The 15,697-nt window shown below is 59.4% G+C and overlaps 1 protein-coding gene across 5 annotated transcripts; it reads right to left on the reverse strand.

The window, feature by feature from the left end:
* Window positions 1-1,485: 1,485 nt before the first annotated feature.
* On the reverse strand, window positions 1,486-10,543 carry DPF1 (double PHD fingers 1). 5 transcript variants are annotated; one of them, XM_064580458.1, is made up of 12 exons: window positions 10,451-10,543; window positions 8,903-9,063; window positions 8,672-8,779; window positions 7,263-7,390; window positions 6,910-6,999; window positions 6,231-6,309; window positions 5,898-6,029; window positions 4,951-5,001; window positions 4,739-4,858; window positions 3,517-3,629; window positions 2,840-2,921; window positions 1,486-2,678 (listed from the first exon to the last, which is right to left on the reverse strand). In XM_064580458.1, the coding sequence occupies exons 1-12, from the start codon at window positions 10,477-10,479 to the stop codon at window positions 2,608-2,610; spliced, it is 1,164 nt and encodes a 387-aa protein (XP_064436528.1). In that variant the 5' UTR covers window positions 10,480-10,543; the 3' UTR covers window positions 1,486-2,607. The 5 variants fall into 5 exon arrangements, with proteins under 5 accessions (XP_064436528.1, XP_064436526.1, XP_054367158.2 ...); XM_064580456.1 differs by having other exon boundaries at window positions 2,828-2,921; XM_054511183.2 differs by having other exon boundaries at window positions 2,840-2,951.
* Between the last annotated feature and the right edge of the window lie 5,154 nt (window positions 10,544-15,697).

Below are 15,697 nucleotides of genomic sequence, written 5' to 3' on the forward strand. Positions count from 1 at the left end.
CTCTTGTGGGAGAAGCAGCCCAACCTCGTGACAGGGCTGGCCAGGTGGCTGAGTCTTCCTGACCCACCTCACCCCCTCACCTGTCATTGGGTCTTCCATCTCTGAGCTAAAACCTGATGCTTCTCTGACTCAGCCTCTCCCCTCCCCCCCCCGAAAAAATATCTTTTTCCAAAACGGGCATATAGCCTTTTTCCAGAGGAGGTGGACCAGCTATTTCCACATCTCCTAAAAATTCTAGAGTGTTCCAGACACTCTCCCAGTCTCCGCCCTCCTTGAGGCCCCATCCTCTCCCCGTGCCGCCCTTCCCCCACCAGCACGGGAACGGTGGAACAAGCTGTTCTCACATCCTCTCCTGGCGCCTGTGACACACACCAACGTCCAACGCCCCGCAACTCGCACCCACACTGGTGCCCTGCTGGTCCCGTCCCCGTCTTGCCCCAGTTTTTGCCTTCCGCGGCCACGTCCCGATCTCTCCAGCGGGCGCCCTCTTGGACCCTCCGCCAGTCTCGCCCTCCCGCCCATCACCCCTGGCTCGGTCCCCAGCCAACCTCTGAAGCCCTTCATACCTTTGGCTCTCTCCACATTTCTCTATTGTCCCCTAAATTCTTTGTCCTCTCCCCTGAAGTCTCATCTCTGTGTCATTGTCCTGGGACTCTACCTGTCCGCAGATCCTGTCTCTCTCTCTCCCCAAATGTGCTTCCCTCTTATTCTTCTGTCTCTCTCCTAATTTATGTGCCCGGGTTCTCTGCCTCCCCTCATCGAATCTCTCCTGCTTCTCCAGATCACTCTCGACTTCCTCCTTCTGTCTCTCCCTGGTGTGTCTGCTATTTTTTCTTACTATTATTTCCTCTCCCACTGAATCTCCATCTCTCTTCTGTTCTCTCCCCCACCCCCACCCCCGTCACTCCTGTGGCTCGCTCTTCTACCTCTCTCTCCAGATCTATTTCTTCCCTCTCCTGCTCTTGTTCCGATTCTCTATAAATGTGTGGCTGTGTGTCTGCCTCCTGATCTCTCGGTGTCCTGGTTCTCTCCTCATCCCACCTCACCCAAATCTGCTTCCCTCCCAACATCCCTGGAATGGAGGACCCCAGGGGAGGTCGGAGGTGGGGGGGAGGATTGGGAGGAGGTGCTCCTGGCACCCCCGCCCCCTACCCTAGCCCGGGAGGGCGGCCTCCTCATCTTTCCATCCCTTCCCCCCCCAGGCCCCAGCTCCCGCCTCCCCCCTCACTGCTGCTCGCTGCAGCTGCAGCAGTCCGTTGCCAGGGCAACCACAGCTGGCTGGGCGGGAGCCCCCTCCACCCCATCCCCCCCTCTCCTTTCCGGCGAGGCTGGGAGGAGCTGGGACAAAGCCAGAGAAAGGCGGGGGGGGGGGGGGGGGGGAGATGGAGGGAGAGGGAGGTCGGGCCCGCTCCAGCTGTTAACCTCGGTCAGTTCTCCCTCAACAAGGCCCCCCTCTCCCCTTCATGGCGATGCCCCCCCAGTCCAGCCTGGAGAACGAGGCAGTCGTGGGCAGAGGGGTCAGGCCCAGTTTAATACACAGAACAAGTTAATTCACAGCAGAGGCAGGCAATAAAGGAGACTCGTTTACAAGGGGGGGGGCATGCCCGGATCGGGGGAGACCCCCCAAGCCCACCACCTCCCCCACTTGCAGTCTCAATTTCCCTTTTTTTTTTAAACCCGAACAACAAACACACACAACCACAAGAAACAACCACGCCCCCTCGCCGCCCCCAAAATGGCCAGCGAGTGGGGCAGGGGGGCAGCCCGGCCTGGCCGCTGGGGAACTGGAGCAGGGGAAGGAGGAAAAACTAGTCCGTTGCAGAGTCTGTGCTTCTCATTCCAGCAGGCGCTGGGCAGGGGCCCGCCTGCCCCCCGCCCCAGCCGACGCCCACCAGCCACGGCGGGGCCCAGCCACGGCAGGCTCAGAGCGGGCAGGGCGGGGCTCTCAGGGAGGGAGCAGGAACGGAGTTCAAAACCATGGTTCACGTCATGCAGTATCCACGGTGGGCACCAGGAGGGGGGCGAGGGTGGACACCACACCCACCTGCCCTGGGCACACGGGGGGAACGGTGCCCACTTGGGGTGAGGAGGTGGGACAGCTGCAACTCCAGAAACTGGGGGGGGGGGGCTGCTAGGCAGGAAGCTGGCATAGACTGGTGCCCAGTGGATGCGCTCAGCAGGGCCCCCACCACCCAGCCAGGCCTTAGAGGACTCTTTGTATATATTAATCTTTTTTCTTTTTTTTTTTTTTTTTAACTTTTTGACTCTTTCTTTAGAAAAACGCTGTGTCCGTGCCCCGGGCTGGCATCTACCGCCCCTCATGCCCGCCCAGAGGCGGGGTATGGCTTTGAGGGGACCAGAAGCCCCTGGTGCCCATTTGCCAAGGGATGGGGAAGGAGGGAGGAAGGGAGAGGGGCCCTGCTGGGCCCACCAACCCACAGGGCAAACATTCCACTTGCACAGAGGGAAGGGGGTGGCCCAGCCCCCTCTCAGGCTCCCCCTCTCCCCCTCCCGCTGTGGGGCACTGAGGGCGGGAGAGCGTGGAGGAGCTCCCAGAGGCAGATCGGGAAGCACCACCCCAGAGGTCCAGGTGAGCCAGAGCCAGGCCTAGGTGAGGGTGATGTAGGCAGAGGCCTTCTCTTTCAGGTGCCGAAGACAGAGGTGACAACTCCAGCTCCCTGGGGGGGCGGGGGAGGACAGGGAGTTAGGCCCAGGTCCCAGAAGGGCTGGCCCAACTCCCTCCCAACCAGCAGACACAGTCCTGGGTCTTTACCGGCAGGAAGACAACTTTTCAACCCCGCCCCCCGCCCCCCCGTGTGGTGCCCACCTCTTCTCTCACCTTCCGGGGGCTCCGCCATGGGGGGGCTCAGGCAATACATGTGATAACCCCGATCGCAGTCGTCACAAAACAGCAGCTGGTCCTGGGGGGTGAGACCCGCCCAGCTGGCACCCTGGGGGCACGGGCACCAGAAACCGGGGTGGGGGGGCTGGGGCAGGGGTAGGTCACGGGGGCTGGGGAAGGTGGGCCCTCCCACGAGAAGGGGCTCCGAGCAGGTCTTTGCAGAAGCGGCTTGGCCCGGCACAACGCCCCTGGGGTCTGCCCGTTTGCAGCTAGCTCCTAGGCCGGGCTTTATGGATTCTGTGGAACACTTAAAAGGACACCCAGATGGTCTGCGACCGGCTCTGGAAGCCATGGATGTGGGTTCGGGTCCTAGCTGGGGGACCTCGGGCAAGTCACTTCCCCGGTCTGAGCTCGGTTTCTTCTCTGTGAGGCGGGGACAAGAGCACCTACCTCCGAGGGCGGTTGGGAGGAGTCAGAGAGCTGGAGAGCACTAAGTGCTAAGTGCCGGGCTCAGTTAATGGACACTAACAATAACAATAATACAGGTTACGAGTGCTCCCCAGGGAGGGGCACCGGGGAGCGGCTTTAGGCCCCGCGGGCGTGGGCGGGCGGAGGGGCGGGGCGGAGGGGCGGGGCCCGCCAGGGGGCGTGTCCCGGGGGCGGCGCGCACTCACGTCGTTCTCCGAGGTGCCGCACAGGCTGCACGACTTGCACTCGATGCACTGCCAGCGGTAGGTCCGCACGGCCGCCGTCATGTTCACCGTAAACTGTAAACATGAGGGGTGTCCTGGGGGCCGAGGGGCAGGGGTGGGTTAGGGGTCATCATGCCCCTGGGGGCCGCTGAGCCCCGGGGAGGAGATGGCTCGGCACCCCCCGCCCCCCCACCCCTGACTGCGACCCCGCCCCGCTCGCGGTGCCCCCGCGACCACACGCTTCCGTGGCCACCAGGCTCCTACCCAGCCACCATGGTAACCACATTCTGCTCCCCGGAATACCATGGCAACCGCATTCCATTACCCACAGTGCTGTGGCAACCACCTTCTACCACCCACAACACCCGGGCAGCCACATTCTGTTAACCACTGGCTGAGGCAGCCACATTCCATTACCCACAGCAGAATGGCCAACAGGTTCTGTTAACCACAGTAACGTGGCAACCACAGTCTCCCAGCCACGGCGCCATGGCAACGGCCTGCCACACTGGGGTCCCCACCCTCTGGGTTCCCTGCAGCCCAAGCCCATTGCCCAGGAGACCCCAGCAACCAAGGTCCTTCTGACACTACCGTGCGATGCCGTGCGATGCCAACCCCCTGGCCGTCCCACTGTCCTGGCGCAGAGATGCCCTCGGCCACTACCCCAGGGCCACAACAGCTACAGGCCACGAGACCCAGTCGCCATGACAACCGTATGGCACTCCCGTAATACCATGACAACCGCAAGTCATTACCCACTGTGCTGAGGCAACCACAGTCTATTAGCTACAAGCCCACCTGGGAAGCCACGTTCTGTGAACCACAAGTCCATGGCAAGCGCCGTCGGTCATCCACGGTACCCAGACGGTGGCCATCCATCCATTACTCACTATCACACTCCACTACCCACAATGCCTCGGAGGCCTGCTTTCACGACCCCTCGTGCCATGACGAGCGCGGGCCACGAGCCGCAATGCCATGACAACCACTTCCTGTTATTCCCAGAGCCTCTCTGGCCCCCCTCAGTGTCCCACAGTCCTCCGCAGTGGAGTCCACGCCACCAGCTCGGGGGTGTCACCCCCTCCCCGCCCCACCCCCACCCCTGGCTGCCCCGGCCGCACTTCTCTGCCTCCCACCCTCCCAGATCTGGACTCCTGGGGTGCCCTCCACCCCGGGCCCCAGCAACCTCGGGTGGGGGTATCACCTGATCGCCCACAGTCAGCACAGGAGATGAGGTCCTCAGGACACCCCGTCTTCTTGGACCCACCCAGGCAGAAGTCACAGTAACCGTTGGGGATGACAGTGCCGTCGGGCGCCTTCTTGGCTGAAAGACAGCAAACGGCGGTTGGTGCAGGCAGGCCGGGGCACCTAGTCAAAGGCTGCTGTGGAAGTCAGGGCAGAGGGAGGCGTCCCTACCTGTGTGTTTCCTCTGTGCCTCAGGGACCCAGGCCAATTCTTTGTAAAACTCTGGGGTTGGGGGGACAGAGAGAGGGGCTCTCACCATAGGCAACGCTCCACCCTGCCCCCAGCCTCAGCCCCAGGGGTGGACCCCTTTTCCCAGGCAGGAGGGGGCGGGTAGGGAGAGAGAGTAGCTACCCCCGAGCTGTGGCCAGGAGCAGAATAGTCGGGGACCCAGATAATTCTCCTCAGGAACCCCGAACTCTCTGAGGACAACTCACACATCCTCTTTTTCTTAGGTAAAACTGCAAAGAACAGCTTTCGGACGAGCCCCCTGCTTCCCCATTCACACACACTTCTACCAGACAAACCAGCGCCACCTGAGCCCCAACTAGATGAAAATTGGGGACACCACTGGCCAAGATCTGGCATGGAGACAGACATTCAGAAGAAAACTCCTGAACACAGAGGTGCCTGGAGGTGGAGTGGGGACGGGATGAAGAGACTGCCCTCTCCCACCAGGAGACGGGTGGGAAGACAGTTTCTCCCCTGGCAGAGCCGCCCCCCGAGCCCTCCCCCACCCCTCAGCTGTCAGGGCTGGCATGGGATTGGCACGGGCAGGCGCCGAGGGCTCCCAGGCCACAGACCCTGCCCCTCAGCCAAAGCCTCAGCGAGAAGGGAGAAAGGGAGGCAGGGAGGGAGGGGAGTCATCTATCACCCCCCCTCCCCAAGCTCTAATTGAAACAATAAATCAGACCCAGAAATATTATGCCCGGGCCGGGAGCGAGGGAGAGATGGTTGGTTGCCATGGCAACCCCAGAGTCAGCATCCCCATGGTCGGTGGGGGGAGGGGACCGCTGAGCTGGAGATTTTCCAGAAATGTCTAATGTGCCCCCTCCCTCCCAGGCTCCTCAGCCCCCACTCCCAGGGTCCCTCACTACCCCACGGCCCGCCTGCCTGCTCACGTTTGTGGTTGTTTTTCCGGTGGAAGGGCAGGGCGTGGCGCTCGGCGTTCTCCTCCCCCTCCTCCTCAGCCAGGTGGGTGTGGGTGTAGTGGTAGCTGAGCCCTGGCCGGTTCTTATACCGTTTCCCACAGACTGGAGAGCGAGCAGGGAGGGCTGGTCAGCCCTCCCAGCCCAGGTGGCCTCCACCCTGGCCTCGGGGATCACGCCTCCCGCCCTCTGCCAGAGGCCTGAGCATCCCCTCCCACCGGGCTCTAGAACGGGAGGGAGGGGGCCGGCAGGGGAGAGGTCTCTAGGCCCCACTCTCTCTCTTTCCCCCTCTTCAGAAGGACTCACTATCACAGACATACGGCTTGTCTCGGTCCTCCAGGGAAGCGGTGTCCTGGCGTTTCCGGAGACCCCCGATGCCATATGCCTGGGGGGGAAGAGTCGGGATCAGGGGCCAAGAAAGGGAGGGAACTGAAAGGGCTTTCATCATCTGAGCCCGAAAGGTGAACCGCAGCTCTGCCACTTCCTAACTATGGGCCCCGACCTCTCTGACGTTCGGTTTCCTCATCTGTAGTGTAGGCATAAAGATGGCTGTAACCCACTGTACTATCTCTGCGTTGCAAAGGGCTTAATAATATCTGAGCCTCGGTTTGCTCCTCTGTAAAAATGGGTCTAACCCCCTCCCCCCTTCAGGCTGCTCTGGGGATTAAATGAGGTCAGACTGGGGCAGGGCCTGACCATTGTGCATGCTCAGTACATGGGGCCTGTCATTGAAGAGAGGGATGGGCGCCTGGGTGGCTCAGTTGGTTAAGCGACTGCCTGTGGCTCAGGTCATGATCCTGGAGTCCCGGGATCAAGTCCCGCATCGGGCTCCCTGCTCAGCAGGGAGTCTGCTTCTCCCTCTGACCCTCCTCTCTCTCATATGCTCTCTCTCTTTCATTCTTGCTCTCTCAAATAAATAAAGAAAATCTTAAAAAGAAAAAAAAAATGAAGAGAGGGATGATGGAGAAGAACTGGGCAGCAATACCTTTCCTTTAGCCCTGTTCTTCCTCCTGGGAATGTCATCCTCCAAGTCTTCCACCTCGAGATCATGTGGAAACTCCAGCAGCTGCTGTTTCTGGGCACCAGGAGAAGGGAGATTGAGGTCAAGAAAATGGGGGATGCTGTCCTGCTTTGTGGGAGTTCTGGACACAGCTGGAGACTGGGGGGAGCAGGGCACGGCAGGAGGTCTTCCAAAAAGAGAAGAGGTGTGGAAGGATGGAGACTTAGGATGCCCAAAGGCCCTAGGGAGCCGGGGGAGTTTGCAGAGCAGAACCAGGATGAGCCAGGGCAGGTGGCCGGGGTGAGAAGGCAGCTGGGGCCCCTGAGGGGTGGTCCCACCTGGCAGTCCATAATGGTCTCCTCCTCTTTCAACTCAATCTTCTTCTCCCCGGTCTCAGCACACAGTAGCGCCTCAAGGACTGGCCCTTCCGGGAGGCCACCCTCCTTCTTCAGGGGTGCCTCACAGTCTGGGGACAAGGCCATGGTGGGGTCAAGTGGGGAAGATGTCCCTGGAGGATTCCTCAAAAGCCCAGGTCGGGGGTGCTTCAGGAAAGAGGCTTTCCCACACTCGACCAGCGACAAGACTCAAAGATGCAATCATACACCGTGGGAAGGATGCTGAGACCCCGGGAAAGGCCCAGCCAGACACTCAGACCCGCTCAGAAGGAGACACGGCCAGACCCTCACTTACACCTGGATGCAAACGGAGAGATACAGATACTCAACCAGGGGGCACATGGGAGATACCGACTGATCATCTTGAGACAGCCAGACACACAAAGGAAGAGATACACCCAGACACATGGAGGAAACACATCCAAACCCTTGGAGACACCCGAAGACCATCAGATAGAGACATTAAACCATCAGCTATCCCTAGATCCACATAAGGAAGACACAGCCAGACCCAACCCTACACCTGGACACCCAGGGGGCAGAGACAGACACACCTAGGGAGAATCACTCAAACGGATACACGCGGACATACACAGGGGAGGAGACACCCAGTCCCTCCCAGGCAGACAGACACACCCAGAAAGACAGCCAGGTGGACACGTCAATACACCTGGACCCACACAGACCCTTGGATGCACCTGGACAGGGGAAGAGAAACAGCCAGTGACTCTGATAGTCCTGATCACATCCAAGAAGTGACGAAGCCTGACACTCTTGCTGGACCAGCACACAGGGGCAGAAACACACCTAATACACTAGCCACTAGGGGAAGAGATCCTCCCAGACATTCCAAAGCATCTGGCCACTCAAAGGAAGAGACAGCCAGACACCCTGATACACCCAGACACACTCAGAACAGCGGGATACTCTGCGAGACCAGACACACACAAAACTAAATAAACCCTCAAGTACTCTTGGAAACACCTAGAAAAGGACACAGACACTTGGATACACTCCAGTGCAGATGGAAAGACACTCTGACACATCCAGACACACGCGGGCACCCATAGGAAGAAATCCAGCCAGACACCACACATCCCAGCTCACCAGGGAAGATCCACCGAGACACACATAACAGATATCACTCTGCCCCCGGATACACCTGGGCCCAAGTAGGAGAAGATACAGTCCAAGTCCAAGCCCAGACACTCAGGGAAAACTGGAGAAGGTCTGGGCTATACCCAGACACACACTTGCAGACACTCGCTAGGAGGGAAATAAAGGCAAATGCTCAGATCCACACTGGCTGGGGGCACTGAGGGGGGGGCCACCCCGGACGCAGCTCCACCCACCGATCTTGTACTCGCAGGGCCGGAGTCTGGGGTCCTCCAGGATGTTGAGTCTCCGTTTCTTTCTCCAACAGCGCGCGGGGTACGTGTAGATCTGTCCGGGGGCCAAACCTGGAGTGAGAAGGCCAAAGGGGCCCTGAGAACGCAAGAAGGCAAGAAGGCGGCCCGCAAAGCCGCCGCTCCGCCCCGCCCCCCCGCCCCCCCCCTCCCCAGGGCCGGTTCCGGGGCCGGTACCAGGGCCGCGGTGGGTCTTTTCCATCCAGATGTAGCAGTTGTTCTGGGCCACGCCGGTCTGCGAGTCGAGGAAGGGCAGGCGCAGGCTGCGCTCGGCGCACAGGCGCGCGTTGTAACTGCGGCAGTGCTCAATGGCCTCGCGGTAGAAGTCCTCGCCTAGGCTGCGAGGGGGCGGGTGCGCGGGCGAGCGGCTGTCAGCAAGGGCAGGCGCGCCTGGTCGCCCAGTACCCCGCCCTCCGCGCGGCCCTCGGGAATGGGTGGGCCGCCTCCCCCCACCTCACCTCTCCCCCCCTGTCGCTCCTGGACTCAGGAGCCCCCAACCTAGGGCCCAATCAGGCCTGGAGCCAATGAGTAAGATACACACAATATGGAAACAGACAAAAATGCACCAGGACCCATCCGTACATGCACACATCAAAATACACAACACAACCAAACCACACAGGATTCACACACAAAGACAGACATATCCCAAAACTCACAAAGGAGAAACAGACAAATCTCACATGTGTGCACACACAAATATCTACTGAAAAAACATTAACATCGCAGTCACCTAGTGTAGAAACAGACACATCACACATATATCCATGCACAAATACACATCACATATCCAAAGACACACAACATAAACAAAGCACCTGCACAAAGACACACAACATGCAAACAGATCACACACACATCCAAAGACACACAGAGATACACAAATATTATGAGAAGAATGCTAAAACAAACTACCCACACGTGCACTTACATACCCAAAGACACAACACAAACAAATCACACACACACACACACACACACACACAATATCCAGACACACTATACAAAGAAATCACACAGATTCACACAGGACACATTCACACACAATCACAAAGATACACTATAGAAACCAACATCTAAAATACCACATATTCACACAAAGATACACACACAGACAACATAGGAACAGACAAATCCAGCCATATTCACACAAAAATGTACACATAAATCCATGCATACCTACAAATCCAGACACAGAACACAAATGATGTGCAGTTTCAAAGGATATGTACACACATTCAAAGACCCAAATATCAAAAGAAACCTAGTGTAGACTAAAATAAATTAAACACATATCCACACACATATTAAAAAAAAAAAAAAAACAACCCACAAACAAACAAGTGACACACACTCCACATGCCAAGACAAAGGTAGTGTGGGCTTCACTCAAGTTTACCAAGGCTCCCACACCCCCAGGCCATTTCACTCTCTCCCCAACCCCGGGGGTCGCGGGGCGGGACATGACCCCCTTCCGCCGAAAAGGACCCAAAGAGGACTCCGAGTTCCCCACACCCTCCGCTCCTCCAGGAGCAGCGCATCAGACACCGTTCTTGCCAGAGACCCACAATCACACACATTCGCAGCACGGCCCACGGTGACAGCCCCCCAGACACCCCTTCGGCCCCACCCCCGGCCGCCACACACACACACACACACACACACACACACGCCCGCGCACACCCGCCCGCGCGCCCTCTCCCGCCTCCCGCAGGCCCGCAGCACCTCAGGGGGCCGGGGATGACCGTGGCCATCTTGCTCCCCGGGTCCTGCCCCCAGCAGGTCCCCGCCGGGTCGGTCCTCCCAGCGCTCGGGCGGGCGCTGAGGCCGCCCATCCATTCATTCCCGCGGGGCGGGAGCACCGGGGCCACAGCCAATCGCGACGGCAGGGCGGGCCCGCCCGGGCCATGCTGGGAGTGGTAGTCCCGGGCCTGGGGGCCGGCGGGACCCCGCGGGGAAGGGGGCGCAGAGGTGCGGCCCAAGGAGCGCGCACGGCCACTCACCCGCGCTCGCTCTTACGCGCATCCAGTGTCCCGGGCATCCACTCACACATGCACACCTGGACTCGCACACACCCACGTACGGCAGTTTACACACACATTCACACGTATACTCACAGCCTCCCACGCAGACTCACGCACACTTCCCTCCCACACCTTCACAGACTCACATACATTTACACTCACACAAACACTTCGATGCCACGAGACTTAGAGCTACCTTAGAGGTGCCCACGCAAACGTCCCCACCGGCATGCCTGCACTTGGCTCACTGACACCTCTCCCTCCCCCATCCCCAGGCCCTCCCAGCTCCCGGGAACCCTATCTGTCCCACCAGGGCAGTCACTCTCACGGTGACCCCGCCCTGCTCCAGCCCGTCCTTCCGCGGGGCAGGCAGCACGGTGCTCCTAAGGAGCTGTAGCCACACCTTGCGGGTTCAAACCCTGGCTCTGCACCTTGGGGGCCATGTGGCCTTGGGCAAATGACTTAACCTTTCTGGGCCTCGGTTTCCTCATCTGTAAAATGAGGGTGACACCTCATTGGATTGTTGTAAGGATTAAATGAGTAAATATGCATAAAGTGTTTTTTTTGTTTTTGTTTTTTTCCATGCCCAGCGTGGAGCTCACCGCCTGCCAGGCTTCCTGAAATCCAGACCTGAGTTGAGATCAAGAATCCGATGCTTAACAGATTGAGCCACCCAGGCACCTCCATAAAGGTAAAAGGCACCTTTTTAAAAAGGTAGTAGGCGTTCAGTAAATTCACTCCCCAAAGAGTTTCTGATGTGCAGTAAGATGTACAATGGTGATAGCCAAACATTATTAGAAAGAATAATGCCTGGCACACAATAGATGTTCAATAAATTTTTGTTGAATGAGTAAATATACTGAGTACTCATCATGTGCCAGACACAGTTCTAAGTACTTCCAGAGGAGTAACTCCTACAATCCTCATAATGACCCTCGGAGGTGATGCTATTTTTATCCCCATTTTCCAGATAAGGAATGGAAGACAGAGGGAGGTGAAATTACAGGCCCTCAGCCCTGGCCACTGTTTGAAGGTGGGACTAAGAGAAGGATTCACTCACCTAGATATCTGCACCCAAGTGAGGCTTACCTCCTCCTTTCTCCCACTGTCACCCACACAGACTGTCCCCTAAGGGATTCCCAGACAGCACGCTGACCCACCAGGCCACACCAACGCTCACCTGGAACCACCCTGGTCCAAAGTTTGTGTTCAAGTTTGAGCCCCCACATGGATAAAAACGCCCACAAATGTCCTTGTCCACCAGGGGGCTCTCCAGCAGACAGAGAGGCAGACTAGCCTTCCCCTCTTTTGTCACTTGATGCCTCCACCTACCCTCTGGTGAGAGAGACACCCTCAATGTCTTCCACACTTATCACTTCTAAACACACACACACACACCCTAGTCTTAGACCCCCTGCACAAACTTTCCCCAATCTCCCCCAGGTAAGGCCTTGACTCCCCGACCCTGCACTCCCAGCAGGACACAGTGGGTCTCAGCTTCACGTCTGGCCTAGAGTAGGTGGCAATGGGGAGTAAGTGAGGGACGCTGGTACCCCCACGCTCACGCTGCCTCCAGGCTCCTATACTGGCCACCCCATGCCTCACCAGCAGGAAGCCCTGCCCCTCCGCCCATCAGCTCAGCTCCGAGAGTGCCCTTGCCACCTTCCTCTCACACCTCCCACCACCCTCACAGGTCCCCCAACACATGACACTTGGCTCCCCACACCTCCAGCCTCAGACACCCCAGCTCACTCCTGCCCCACCCCAGAACACTTACATCAATTTGATCCGTTTGGAGCCTGAGTGTAGAATATACTCCATGACCTCCCTGGAGGCCCTTGTCCAGCAGCATGATTGACCACAGACCCAAGCTGACACTTCCCTCCCTTTCCTTACCCCTAGTCACCTTCACAGATCCCTCTTCCACACTTGAACTCCTAGCCCCATGGCCTACCCTCATCCCTGCGGACCCCTCAGAAGATGAGAGCAAAGAAGGGAGCTGGCACTCCCACCCTAACCTTATTCTGGCCTCCTGGCCCCTGCCATGCCCCCTACGGAAAGTGGACCACATGAGAAATTCAATGTTGATACTACTACTAATAATTGGTACACTTAGTCAGGGTCAGGCTCTGTTCCAAGTGCTTTACAAAGATCACAACAGCCCCGTGAGGTCATAGGCACTGTTACGATTCCCCACTACACAGATGGTAACATTGAGGCTCTGGAGGAGGGGGAGAAGGGGAGGTGATTTAATAGATCAAGATGAGGTTTGAAGCCAAGCAGTCAGAACCCCTAGGCCTGCTCCTTCCACTTTCCCACTCCCAAGGCGATTAGCTCTCACATTCTTTTCAGAAGCCAGTTCCTACCCTCAACCCTCCACCCTGCAGACCTCTCCCACGATGAGAGCAAAGGACAAACAAGGCCGCCGGCACTCCCACCCCAGCGCTTCCTCTGGCCTCCTCCAAGAGGTCTGGGCCAGGGTCAGAGTGAGGAAGCCAGAATGCCTGTAGATCCAGCAACCTGTACAGGAACCCTGTCCCAGCCAGTCTGAGGGTGTTTCTCATAGGAGACACATCTGTCTGTGTGTAAGATAGAGTGAGAGGGAAGCAGAAGTGTGCACCATCACACACCTCCCCACACTGACCCCAGCTCCGCACACACGCCCTGTAAGCTCTCTCTGGCTCACGGCAAAGCCACACGTGTAGGCGCGTGCCTACTAACCCCCGCCCCCTCCTCTCCCAACAGCTCCCCGCCAGAAACCAGAAACTACTGGGGGGCTTGGGTCCAGCCGTCTGACACAGCCCTTGGGAGGGTGGGGGGCGCTCCCGTCCCCTTCCCCCTCACCACCAGCCAGCACACGTTGCTCAAGGTCAAGGCGGCGAGCGCAAGGGGTTGGGGGAAGCGGGGTTGGGGGGGTAGGTCGCCCCAGCCCCTTTGTGCGGCGCCGCGGGCGTTCGCCCTCCGCCTCCTCCCCCAGGCCCGGGAGGAGGGGGAGGGGAGTGCCGCGCTCGCCAGCCGAGGAGGGAGGGCGGGAACGGCCGCGCGCCTGTCACTCTGAGCCCGCTGTCACCGCCGGAGGAAAGGGGGTGGGGAGCGCTGGGACCCGGGAGTCCGGGATCCCGAAGAGGGAGCGAGAGAGAGAGATGGAAAGAGAGAGAAGAGAGGCGGACAGAGCGAGGGATGGCTAGGAGAGGGGAGGGATGAGACAGGGCTGGGCTTGAACCCAGGCGTCCAGGTTCCTAGCCACCGGGCCCAGGAGGAAGCTAGCACTCGGAGGAGGGACGCGGACAGGGAGAAAGGGAGGGAATCCCCCGAGATTGAGGGCTGCTGCCAGCATCCTCTCCCAAGGCATCCGGTCCCCAAGGGGGTGAGAGATGCTCTCATTAGATGTCTATGGGCGGGGAGAGGGAGCGATCCCACGGTCTGACCTGGGCGTCGGAGCTTCTAGGTCCTGAAGACCGGGGGAGGAAAAAGGGGAGACAGGACCCCCGACGTCTCAGCTCCCACCCTGCGGCCGCGCGGGCCGAGGTCCCCGGAGAAAGAGGCGTAAAAAGAAAGGTGTTCTGATGAGAGGAAGGACGGTGGTGAAGACCCCGGAGACTGAGGTCTGGACTTAGGCGTCCGTACTCCCAGCCCTATGCCGGGGCAGGCCCGGCGCCCCCGGAGATTCGGAGGAGGAGAGATGGAGGAGGAAGAGAGGGAAGCCCCTACCCCCACTCTGGGTGGGGAAACGGCCTCCGCCACCCCCCAGCCCGCGCGCCACATTCCTTCACTGACAGCGACAAAGAAGAGACGCCCCCGCGACCCTGAAGGGGCTCCCGCCCCCAACCCCAGGGGACAACAAGGGGCGGCGGATCCCCCAGGGGTGGGGGGCGCCCTGGGGGTCCCCATTAAACTACCTTCCGCGCGCCGCGTCCCCTTCCCCAGCGAGGGCGGGGGAAGGGCCGGGGGTGGGGGGCGGGATGGAGGGACGTGGACGGCGGGGACACTCACGACTTGAGCGGGTTCTGAATGGCGGTGGCCATGGCCCGCTCGGCTGGGCCGCCTCCGGCCCGGGGCGCTGCTGCCGCCGCGCGCGGGCCCAGCCCGGCCTGCGCCGCCCGCTCTGCCGCCCAGCGCGCTACGATTTCATTCATTCTTGGGGCTGCGGCGCGAGCCGAGTGGGGCGGGCCGGGGGCGGGGCTCGGCCAATCCCCGCACCTCCCGGCGCACGACGGGACGTGGAGTCTCGGGGCGCGCGGCGGCGCCCGAGGGCGCCCCTGGCCGGACTACACGTCCCAGGGGGCTCCGGGAGGACCACGCGCCCATTGGCTGCTGAGGATACAGGGCGGGGCTGGGCTCGTCCCAGAGCATCCTTTCCTCCTCCCTGAGGGTGCCTCCATTCCCATCTCGGGCTCTCCATCCTCCAGGACCCGCAGACGTGAGAGCAGGTGGTTCCTGGCCTCTGGGTCTCCCCAGGGTATGTGGATGACCCCAGGATCTGTCGTGTGTTCTTGTCTGTGCTTGCTGGTCTGGGTGTCTCTTCTGTGTACGCCAGCGTGTAAACAAGCACAGGGGTTAATCACTGCCTTTGTTCACTTATTCAGTGCCTGCCAGGTGCAAGGCACTCTTCTAGACACGGTGGCATACAGCAGTGACCCAACAAAGTCCCTGCCCTCCAGGAGCTGACCTTTTCATGGAGAAAGACAGATAGGTGATAAAGAAGAAAATAAAGAGACAAAATCATTTTAGAGAATTATGAATGCTATAAAGTGGCTTCTCTGAGGAGATGGCATTTGAACTGAGACCTGAGAAGTTCCAGCCAGGCAATAGGAGGGGAAAGGGATCGAGCTTTGACAAGTGCAAAGATCAGTGAGAAAGCTGGTGTGACTGGAGCAGAGTGAGTGAGGGGAGAGACAAGGCTGGGGAGCGAGCAAGGACCCAGATCATGTAGAGCCTTGTAGGACAT

The sequence above is a fragment of the Mirounga angustirostris genome, unplaced genomic scaffold (assembly GCF_029215605.1).
Source record: "Mirounga angustirostris isolate CCGP_5_RB_7025 unplaced genomic scaffold, mMirAng1.0.hap1 SCAF_16, whole genome shotgun sequence".
NCBI classification, from domain to species: Eukaryota; Metazoa; Chordata; class Mammalia; order Carnivora; family Phocidae; genus Mirounga; species Mirounga angustirostris.